The sequence below is a fragment of the Hyla sarda genome, chromosome 4 (genome assembly GCF_029499605.1).
Source record: "Hyla sarda isolate aHylSar1 chromosome 4, aHylSar1.hap1, whole genome shotgun sequence".
In the NCBI taxonomy this organism is placed as follows: Eukaryota; Metazoa; Chordata; class Amphibia; order Anura; family Hylidae; genus Hyla; species Hyla sarda.
In genome coordinates this window covers 64,405,072-64,416,928 of record NC_079192.1, presented here as the reverse complement: position 1 = coordinate 64,416,928, position 11,857 = coordinate 64,405,072, and the positions used below count along the sequence as shown (strand labels likewise).

General features: G+C 44.1%; 2 protein-coding genes across 2 annotated transcripts in view; one reads left to right on the top strand and one right to left on the bottom strand.

Annotated features, from left to right (window-relative positions):
- Window positions 1-11,000, bottom strand: part of YKT6 (YKT6 v-SNARE homolog) — an 18,702-nt gene extending 7,702 nt beyond the window's left edge. The window contains exons 1-5 of the mRNA XM_056571227.1: window positions 10,843-11,000; window positions 10,651-10,765; window positions 4,851-4,933; window positions 4,099-4,199; window positions 1,979-2,083 (exon numbers count right to left, since the gene is read on the bottom strand). Of these exons, the coding sequence (XP_056427202.1) occupies window positions 1,979-2,083; window positions 4,099-4,199; window positions 4,851-4,933; window positions 10,651-10,754 (393 nt within the window). The 5' untranslated portion in view covers window positions 10,755-10,765; window positions 10,843-11,000. The remainder of the gene's footprint in view (window positions 1-1,978; window positions 2,084-4,098; window positions 4,200-4,850; window positions 4,934-10,650; window positions 10,766-10,842) is intronic.
- Window positions 1-11,857, top strand: part of GCK (glucokinase) — an 81,755-nt gene that overhangs the window by 509 nt on the left and 69,389 nt on the right. Inside the window, exons 1-2 of the mRNA XM_056571217.1 lie at window positions 1-194; window positions 7,354-7,433. The exon at window positions 1-194 is cut by the window's left edge and continues 509 nt beyond it. The gene's annotated coding sequence lies outside the window, so the exon portion shown is untranslated. The remainder of the gene's footprint in view (window positions 195-7,353; window positions 7,434-11,857) is intronic.

Genomic DNA, 11,857 nt, shown 5'->3' with positions numbered 1-11,857 from the left:
TATGACTGATCATACCCTTCAGCCACAGTACAGCTATGACCCCACATATAGAAGCCTGGATTTACCTATTGGAGATTGTATACTTTCTACAATCTACAGACTCAATAACAGATAAGTAAGGCTGAAGAATAACCTCCTAATGCAGAGATATCAATGTAGCAGAACCTGGCTAGGTGAAGACGGATTTAAAAAAGGTTGACCATGGAATTCTTTTTCCAGTGTAATGTGCTTAGGCTACTGTAAAAACCAAAAAGTGTACTCCGCTGCTCCAATAACCCAATGCCATTGACAGTGCCAGATTCTGCTATGCAGCACTTCCTGGTCTTGAGACAAGGAAGTCCTATACAGTGACCCCCCTGACCTACGATAATTTCAACATACGATGCTTTTGTATGTCGAGGCCATCGCATAAACAGGTATCCGGCAGCTACCCCTGCCGGATAGCCGTTTAAGGTGCCCCGTGTGCCCCGGTGATGATGACTCACCTGCCCCCGGCACTCCGGATCGTTCTCTTTAGGATCCCCTGCATCGCCATAGCTCTCCTTTGTCGTGATCACGTTGCCGCGCACGCCGTCCCGTCATCCAATAGGAGCGGCGTGCACAGCGATGTGATGACGGCGATGGAGAGCGACGATCCCAGGCAGTAGAGACGGTCCAGAGCGGCGGTGACACGGCGACAGCGATGGAGGGCGACATACAGGGCAGCAGTGACGGTCCGGAGCGGTGGGGACAGGAGAGTATAACTTACTAATTCTTTTCATTGCACAGATCACTCAACATACAATGGTTTGAACTAACGATGGTTAATTAGGAATGAATTACCATCGTATGTTGAGGGACCACTGTATTTGGTTGAGGCAGGTCACAAAGGTCACCAATTGGCTGGACGGATTCTTCGCCGTGTTAAAGGGGTATTCCAGGTTATTTTTTTTATTTGACTATGCTACAGGGGCTGTAAAGTTAGTATATATACATAATATAGTGTCTGTACCTGTGTGTGATGGTTTTCTCACAATTCTTCTTTGATTTTCACCCCAATATTTATTTTTAACCACATACAAAATGACTGTTGTCTCAGATTTTTCCCAGGCTGTGTTTTTTTTCTCCAGCGTGAACACATTAGGCAGGAAAAATAATTCTCCAAATAACCATTTTAAGGGTAGGGTCACACGTAACAGATCCGCAGCGTATTTTACACTGTGGATCCACCGGTGACTCGACCCATATTGTGCCTCCAGCTACACCGCTATGTCTGAGTCCACTCAGCGGCTCGCAGGTACCCAGTGTGGTTGCTTGGAGCAGTGAATTGTCGCTGCGAGCAGGCCAGGGGCAGGGCGAGGGGGAGGCAACAGTTGGAGGCACAATATGGGTCGGGTCACCAGCAGATCCGCAATGTAAAATACGCTGCAGATCCGTTACGTGTGACCCAACCCTAATGCTTGATTCAAAAACACTGGTTCTGCTGTGGATTTGAAGTTGTGGATCCGCAAATGCGGAATTTGCAAGGTAATTCTTATGTTCTTTTAATTGGCATGTCAGGAACGTGAATGCCTTGTAAAATGTGCAAGTGCAGGTTTTACAACTTCAGATCCGCAACTTTAAATCTGCAGCACACCCGGTATGTGTGTGTGAATACACACTAATGGGTTATTCAAAGATTAAAACATATTACCTATCTACATGAGTTTTAGCCTACACTACAAGGAAATGCTCAGGGGGTATAATCACTGGGTGTGACTAAGGCCATCATTTACTGTTCTCCAACCCGCTTAAACTGGTAGGACCCTTACTGATGGGGACACAAGGGTTTTCTGTGCTTTAAGGAGACAGATTTATCACTGGTCACTGTCACTTGGTATAAGATGAGAACACTCATGTCCTGCTGTTTCCATCATTTCAATGTTACAACAAAAGCAGTGGCCAATGCAGGGAGATCATAAAAACAGTACAATGGCTATTAATGTACTTATTTACTTACTTGGTACTTGGCAAGGTAAGAGTCCAATGCATTGTACTGAATGGTGGCCGGAGAGCCAGATGGCCAGTCTATTCTATCCACCTGGGTGGCGAACTCTTCAAGAACCTAGAGGAATGCAGAAGAAGAAAACCATAAAAGAAAAAACAATATGCTGCCTAAGAAGAAAAAGAAGCAGAATGTTACAATAGATTGGCAGTAGTGCCAGGATTTGGTTACATGTAGCTTGTTCATACTGTATGCTTTATTAAAGGGATGTTTTTATCATTACTGGAGCAGGATAACCTGAGCTCTGTGTATATTCCAAAGTCCTGTCAGTGAAGTGATCTGGGCACTGTGGAGGGGCACCAAGGAAACATATTTTTCTTCTCTTTGAAGGGTAAATTCACACTAGATGGATAAAAAATCTGAAGCAAATCTGCACAGATTTTGTTGTGGATTTTATCTCCTATATTGAATCCTAGTGTGCGCTCACCCTAAGGGTCTATTCACACGCCAGAATTTCCGCTTGCTGAATTCCACCTCAAATTAAAGCCCAGACTTCTATGGGATTCCGCACTCCCATTCACTTGTTGAATGCTGCAAGCGGAAATTCAAAAGTGTGAGTGGGCGTGTGGAATCCCATAGAAGTCTATGGGCTTTAATTTGAGGCAAAATTCTGTCGTGTGAATGGACCCTTCTGCTTCTAATTATAGGTGCATTGGTTTGGTGTGTCCTAGGAGTTAAAAGAGCATCTTTTCTTAGAACCTCTGCTATTTCTCCTGGAAAAGTATGATGTAACCTGAAAACTGGGTGTTGCTATTCCTCTTGTTAATAGGGATGAGGACACATTCTATTGACAAGGGAAATGGTTACAGCTAGTTGTCAAGTTAATCATACATTTCCATGTACAAGGAGTTTTTATTTTTTTTATTTTTTTATTGCTCCACAAACAAAATATCTTTAAGAATACAAGTATTTGTTATGAGATCAAGAGCTCAAATGTCTTCTTTAACCCCTTAAGGACTCATGACGTACCGATACATCATGTGTCCGCTCCCGATCTATAACGCGGGGCCACGGCGTGACCTCGCGTCATAGCGGGTCGGGCCCGGCCTCTAACAACAGCCGGGACCGGTGGCTAATAGTGCACGGCATTGATCGCGCTGCCGCGCGCTATTAACCCTTTAGATGCGGCGTTTAAAGTTGAACGCCGCGTCTAAAGTGAAAGCATGCCGGTTAGCTCAGGGAGCGGTTCGGGATAGCCGCGGTGAAATCGTGGCATCCTGAACAGCTTACAGGACAGCAGGAGGGCCCCTACCTGCCTCCTCGCTGTCCGATCGCCGAATGACTGCTCAGTGCCTGAGATCCAGGCATGAGCAGTCAAGCGGCAAAATCATCGATCACTGGTTTCCTATGAGAAACCAGTGATCAATGTAATAGATCAGTGTGTGCAGTGTTATAACGTATACATTTTCCTGCATGTAGTTATGATTTTTTCCAGAAGTAAGACAAAATCCAACCTATATAAGTAGGGTATCATTTTAATCGTATGGACCTACAGAATGAAGAGAAGGTGTCATTTTTACCGAAAAATGTACTGCATAGAAACGGAATCCCCCAAAAGTTACAAAATTTTTTTTTCAATTTTGTCTCACAATGATTTTTTTTTCCGTTTCGCCGTAGATTTTTGGGTAAAATGACTGACGTCATTACAAAGTAGAATTGGTGGCGCAAAAAATAAGCCAGCATATGGATTTTTAGGTGCAAAATTGAAAGTGTTATGATTTTTTAAAGGTAAGGAGGAAAAAACGAAAATGCAAAAACGGAAAAACGCTGAGTCCTTAAGGGGTTAAAGAGTAACTCCGATGTTGGTCTGGCAGCAGGTTACATGTTCAAATCTCCCAGCAACTTCACAGCCTGAGACTTGCCCGCTGCTAAAGTGATCAGGATACAGATTTTCCAGGAGGTCCCATGCAAGTCGATGGGACTTTCGGCAAATCAGTATCCTTATTGCTGTAGTCTGGGGCAAGGCTCAGGCTATAAAGTTGCTTGAAGATTTAAACACGTATCCTGCGGCCAGACCAACATTGGAGTGATGTTTTAAAAGCCAAAAACCTAAATCCAACCCAACTCTCTCTTACCTTATCAAGAAGAGTAAAGCAGACTCTCTGCGGGTACTCAGCATCAGCAATCACTACCCCCGCCAAGGAGTCATTTCGCACATACCCGTGACAGAGGTACTCTGTAAGACACAATGACTCAGATTTACTAAAACTTTGTAATTCTTAGTGCAAATTTAAAGGGACAGTCTTTATATGCACCAAATTTATAACAGTGGTTCAGGCTGAAAAAAATTGGTGTATATGAAGACTGTCTAGGCCAGACTGAGGCAACCTTAGGCACGGCAGATGTTTTAAACTACATCTCCCATGATGCTCTTACAGCCAAAATGATGCCAAAGTATTACATCTGCCGTCCCGCAGATGTTGCAAAACTACAACTCCCGGGCATGCTGGGAGTTGTAGTTTTGCAACATCTGGAGGTTGAAGACCACTGGTAGAGAGTGTCAGCGCTGGCGGCCGCAACAAACAGGAGGGCAGCGCTTGCTGGTGATATATGTGAGTAGTAGCGCTGGGCTGATAATTCATTGGGGGTGGCAAAACAGCGCTTGCGGGTCACATATGATTAATTCCCCGATTTGGGGACAGCGCGCTGCGGCTGATAATTCATTCATTCCCGAGGGGGAGGGGCCAAACCGGTATTGCGGTATGGGTTAAAGTTCATATCGTGCAACACAAAAATTTTGGTATTGGGTATGAACCGGTATACCGCCCAGCACTGTCATTACTCCTAAATGTAGATTTGCCGGCCCTGACGAGTACTACACGCCTACCTTGCTCCTTCACAGATGAGCGGCTCCCCTTGTCTGATCGCTCCACAATCAGCTGGCTGGTGAATGTCATAAACTCTTGTACACTGCAAACATTGAGAAGAAATAAGAGGTGGAGGAATATTAATCAAAGTGTACCATGTCCTCTGGCACAGTACTAGTACATTACACTTCTCTTTATGGAATAAAGCAAGAAACTGCAGCATACACAAGTGTCACAGCAAAGCACACAAGGAGACCAGCCATGAGACAGCCCTCAAGTGTGCATTGACAGTGTGACTAAATCATAAGAACATATGCATCTTTGCCCATAAGACTACCTGAGGATGCAGGAGGAAGGCCTGAGGCTGCACTACTGGCAGAAATTATGACGACAATATTTTCTTGTTCTGATTGCTGTCAGGTGCAACGTTGTTCTGAGACCTGGTAAAGATCACTATATACATTAAAGCACTGCTTCCCAACCTGTGGCTCCCCAGCTACTGCAAAGCTCCCTTCACAGCCACATGACGGCAGTGGAAGTTTTGCAACACTGGAGAGCAAAAGGATACCTTCACCTTCTAAACCTATTACAGTGGTCCCTCAACTTACAATATTAATTGGTTCCAGGACGACCATTGTATGTTGAAAGCATTGTATGTTGAGACCATAACTCTACAGAAACCTGGTAATTGGTTCTGAAGCCCCAAAATAGGAAAGAGGAAGGATTAAGGAAAAATAAGTAGATAACTAATATAGATAAAGCAAATCCTTACATATAAAAGTAAGAAAGATCTGCTGAAAGCTGTAATCACTGTCTATGTAGAGGACAGGAGCTTCTTCAGGGTCCTGTACAGTACACAATGTCCTAAAAAAGTAACATGGAGCCGCCCTCACCTGGTGTCCAAAGGAGCATTTAACCCTGGTACAGGTAAAGTGTACAGGACATGTAATACCTCCCTGTACTGTAGGGGGCGCTACCAGACAGCCAGTCTGTGCATACACTTCAGTAATACAGGGGTTTTACCAGTAAATGCCCATTCTGATTGGTCAGTTCTTCCGGCCATTGACACGTTTCACAGATCTGGACTGTCCATAGCATTGTATGTCAAGTTTGGTTTCAAGTTACAATGGTCCAGAAAAGACCATTGTATGTTGAAACTATTGTATGTTGAGGCCATTGTAAGTTGAGGGATTTTTTTTTTTTTTATTGCTCCAGCATTTTAACTCTTTCCTGCTAATAATATGTACGTACAGAAGATATATGGGGACACTGCAGACGCATGTCTCTGCCCGGACCACGTCTAGTTGCTTAGGAGGAAATTTGGTGTCACAACAGCCATTGTGTGTCCTGTCATTGGCAACCTCCCACTGTCGCCTTCATTTCCAGTGGTGTCAAGACCTAGAAACCTGGACTGCTACAGACTTGACACTTATCTTTGGTACTGTTTGGGATGCAATGCTCAGTGATCTATGCAGCACATCCTGCAGCCATGTGTTACCTCTCATGGCAGGGATGATGCTCTCCCGCACACAGCAAGGGTTTCCCAGAAATGTTTAGATTGCAACCTCTACTTGGCCTGCCCAGTCTCCAAATTTATCACCAATGGAGCATTTATGGGACCAGCAGGGACACCAGGTTTGGCAATTTACGAGTGTGCAGGATCTACAGGCCCAGATACAACATCTATGTTCTATCTATCTATCTATGTGCTGCAGGATGCCATATGGAACCTGTGAGGGTGCGTTCACACTGAGTAATTCAAGAGGAATTTACTCGAGTAATTCCTTTTGAAATCTCCTCTCCAAATTAATTCACATCTCCTCTGCCCATTGACTTAAATTTTTTTTTTCTGCTGTCTTGTTCACACTGCGGAAATTCTGCTAGCGGAATTCCGACACTGAATTAATTTCCGCTTGAAGAAAGAGCATGTTCATTCTTCAAGCAGAATCCGCAAGCAGAATCCAATAGTAAAAAATAAATTCTGCCCAACATCGTTTTCAAGCGGAATTTGAGCAGAATTCAGAAAAGTAGATTAAATAGCCCCCTCCTTCATTCCTGCATGGAAATTCTGCTTGAATTCCGCTTGATGGAGAAGGCAACAATTTCCTGACCAAAATTATTCCTCTTGAATTCCTCAGTGTAAACGCACCCTGAGTCTCCATTCCCAGCTGTATCTTATCTTGTATCCAGGCTAGAGGCGCCCAACGGGCTACTAGAGCTTCCTTTCAATTGTACAGTTTCCCCCCCCCATAATAATGTATTGTAACAAATCCTTCTTGGTATATTGGAGGAGATTTATCAAAACCTGTCCAGAGGAAAGTTGCCCAGTTGCCCATAGCAACCAATCAGATCGCTTCTTTCACTTTTAACAAGGCCTCTGCAAAATGAAAGAAGCGTTCTGATTGGTTGCTATGGGCAACTTTTCCTTTGCACAGGTTTAGATAAATCTCCCCCATTATGTTTTGTGAACATATCTCAGCAACTCATAACTAAGCACCAAGTAATACCACACTTCTCCTGCAGCTGGAGGCAGTTTCCAGATGATTGCCGAGGACGTCATTTAGAAGAAAAGATTGTCCGAATATGATGACATCGATAAACAGGTTATCTCAAGTTTATTGACAGGATAGGTAATTGATCAGGAGGATGCACTGGGATCCCTACCAATCCCAATAATGGAGGTCAATTGTTCCCCCAGAGAATGAAGCAGCAACATGTATGCTCAGCTACTGCTCCCTTCACGGTCAGCACTCAGCAATGTTTAGAAGCCCCACAGGGAATGAATGGGGCTGAAATCAGGTACTGTATGCATGATGCTGCTCCATTACCTCGGAGAACCATTGTCCTTCATTCTTAGGATCTGTAGCGGTCCCAGTGGTTGGACCTCGTGATCGGCTATCCATCCCCTATACTATGTTTTTTGTTGTTTTTTTTATTTATTTTAATGTGCCAAGGCTGTCTGACAAAATGAGGACTTCAACACCCGGTCTCTGCTGAACCTCACTCCATCGTGCTGGGGTTGGCGCAAGAAATTGCCGCTCAGCCAGTCACAACCATGGGATACACCCATCAGGCCACCTCCGGAACGATCATGGGGGTCCGATAAGTGAAGATGGGGGCCAGAGGTCTCCTCACCTGCCTCTTCGTGGATCTTCTTGTATAGTCTAGCCACAAAGTCAGGCTGCACAAGTAGATCGCCAATTGTACTGACAGTGCTGTGCCTATGCATAGCATTTAACAGTAATAGCAATCCAAAGATTGTAATAAAAAGTCTCCTATGGGCACTTAAATAATGTAAAATAAATAGTAAAAAAAATGTAATATGCCCCTCCCACAATAAAAATGTAAATTACCTTTTTTGTAAAATGGGAAGAGACATATTAAGCATTGCTAGTTGCAACGTGAGTAAGTGTTCAAACTATTCAAATAAAATGATAATGATCTCTTATGGTGAGTGGACTTTTTGTTAATTTGTTCTGGGATGTGATGTTTGGTAACATCCCAGAACAAATTAACAAAAAGTGATTTAAAAAAATAATAATAATCACATATACGCAAAATACAGTCACGGCCGTAAATGTTGGCACCCCTGAAATTTTTCATGAAAATTAAGTATTTCTCACAGAAAAGGATTGCAGTAACACATGTTTTGCTATACACATATTTATTCCCTTTGTGTGTATTGGAACTAAACCAAAAAAGGGATGAAGGGAAGCTTATTGGACATAATGTCACACCAAACTCCAAAAATGGGCTGGACAAAATTATTGCCACCCTTAACTTAATATTTGGGTGCACACCCTTTGGAAAAAATAACTGAAATTAGCGGCTTCCTATAACCATTAATAAGCTTCTTACACCTCTCAGCCGGAATGTTGGACAACTCTTTCTTTGCAAACTGCTCCAGGTCTCTCTTATTGGAAGGAGCCTTTTCCCAGCAACAATTTTAAGATCGCTCCACAATGGGATTTCGATGTTCACAGTGTTCGATGGGATTTCGATCTGGACTCATTGCTGCCACTTCAGAACTCTCCAGCGCTTTATTGCCATCCATTTCTGGGGCATATGTTTGGGGTCATTGTCCTGCTGGAAGATTCAAGATCTTGGACGCAAACCCAGCTTTCTGACACTGGGCTGTACAGTGCGACCCAAAATCTGTTGGTAATCCTCAGATTTCATGATATCTTGTACACATTCAAGACACCCAGTGCCAGAGGCAGCAAAACAACCCCAAATATCATTGATCCTCTGTAAAATTATATGTTTAATATACAATATAACTCATGCAAGGTGATACAAGATTGATGCCATGACCTTTAGGAAAGTTAAGCTATAGCTGAATACTATAGATATTGCTTAGCTAGAGCTATGCATAGTATACTATTCTAGTCATAGGCCTACCATATATGTGAAGGGTAGTAATGTCCAATCAGTATGCAAGTTAAGCATGACATAATGTGTGCACCCTTAAGTTAAAGATATACTCAAACCAACCCATTAGGAGGAGATATATAGAGACAAGTATATTTATGGATATAAGACTTAGTATAACCACGCCCACATATGAAAAGAACACACCCATAAGTATGGTATATAAGAAGACTGCCTCAAGTTACCGAGGAGACCTCACTCATTGAAGCCTCAGTCATGAAGAACCAAGGATGAAGTAAGCCAAGCCAAGAGGAAGGAGGCGGAGCCAATCCAGTCTGATGAAGGAGGAAGCCATCTTAGATGAACTTTCCATGATGGATCCAGCCCACACAACCCTCAGTTGGTGAGATGGTTCTGAGAACATGCCTGCACTTCCTAATGTCATTATTGTAATACTTAAGCAAGAACTGTTATTTACATAAGATTTACTAGTTTGTTCTGTTTACCATATTTGTCTATGAGCCTAATAATAAATGTAATTTGTTTACTTAATGCGAGTAATTTATTCCAATGGTGACCGTGTCAAATGAAATTTGACCAGTATAAGAATGTAACATCCTCCACCATATTTCAATGTAGGTACTGTGTTCTTTTCATTGTAGGCCTCATTCAGTTTTCGGTATGAACAGTACAATGATGTGCTTTACCAAAAAGCTCTATCTTGGTCTCATCTGTCCACAAGATGTTTTCCCAGAAGGATTTTGGCTTACTCAAGTTCATTTTGGTAAAATGTAGTCTTGCTTTTTTATGTCTGTCAGCAGTGGGGTCCTCCTGGGTCTCCTGCCATAGTGTTTCATTTTATTTAAATGTCGACGGATAGTTTGCGCTGACACTGATGCTCCCTGAGCCTGCAGGACAGCTTGAATATCTTTGGAACTTGTTTGGGGCTGCTTATCCACCATCCGGACTATCCTGCGTTGGCACCTTTCATCAATTTTTCTCTTCCATCCACGCCCAAGGAGATTAGCTACAGGGCCATGGGTTGTAAACTTCTTGATAATGTTGCACACTGTGGACAAAGGCAAATCTAGATCTCTGGAGATGGACTTGTAACCTTGAGATTGTTGATATATTTTGGCCCACAAATATATACGCCATAGCCCACATTGCTGCATAACTAGACAAATATCCATTCAGGATACTGGAGGAGCTGGTGACTGCCCCTGTGTGAGCCCTATTGGGGCCATAACAGTTATAAGGACACAGAACAACATAGGGCTCAATAGGGGATACACAGGTATCTGTCTGTTGCCCATAGCGACCAATCACAGCACAGTTTTCAATTTAGAAACATAAGCTGCGCTGTGATTGGCTGACGTTAGCATCAAAGTTTTCCTCCCCGGCTGAGCCCAGGGAGGAGCAGGAATCCCCTCACAGACATGTCCTCACCTGGACCTCTGGAAGAAGCTGAAGGACGACACATCGTAGGCACTTTTCAGCAGATGGACCTTGTAGTCCCCCTTATACAGTATGCTCAGACTGTACAGCTTCATGGTTCCTTCTCCTGTAGGGGGCACAATAGCGGGTTACACTCACAGCCGGCCGCGGCATCCTATGTACAGAGCCATGTTATCTCCTCACCTGGGCTCGGCTCTCCTCCCCCGCTCCCTCCGACGCTCCTGCCCTCCTTTCTAGTCGGTCTTTGCTATTGGTTTCGTTCCCAGCCTCGGAAGCGGCCCTTCCCGTTACACGTCACAAACCGGAAATGCGTCCGCGGTAATATTGTTTCCGCCCGGAAAAAGACGCCACGAGCGGAAGGTTCCTATGGACAAAAAGGGTGTGGACCCGGGAGTATTATGTATCGGTGCGAGTCTGTGGTAGTAAAGATCTGGGGGCAGAAGAGGTAGTGCCCGGTCTGTGCCTGACTACACCTGACGTCTTCTTCCTACACTGAACACCTGCTCTTCAGACATCCATTACTATAACTGTGCCTACTACCTATACATGGCTGTGCTCTCCATCATCACTGCCCCCCCAAACATGAAATAGGATCAAATTTACCTAAAACCATAGAAAAGAGCCATACTGAATGAATAATAAGTGCTTTCCATCCTATACACATCAGTGCCCTATATCCCAGTGCTGTCAAACCTATACACATCTGTGCCCTCCATCCCAGCTCTTTCCAACCTATACACATATGTGCCCCCCATCCCAGTGCTTTCAAACCTATACATATGTGTGCCCTGTATCCCAGTGCTTTCCAACCTATACACATCTGTGCCCTTCATCCTAGTGCTTTCCAACCTATACACATCTGTGCCCTCTATCCCGATGCTTTCCAACCCATACACATCTGTGCCCCCTATCCCAGTGCTTTCCAACCTATACACATATGTGCCCTCTATCCCAGTGCTGTCTAACCTATACACATCTGTGCCCTCCATCCCAGTGCTTTCCAACCTATACACATATGTGCCCTCTATCCCAGTGCTTTACAACCTATACACATCTGTGCCCTCCATCCCAGCACCGTCCAACCTATACACATATGTGCCCTCTATCCCAGCGCTTTCCAACCTATACACATCTGTGCCTTCCATCCCAGCGCTGCCCAACCTATACACATCTGTGCCCTCTATCCCAGCGCATTCCA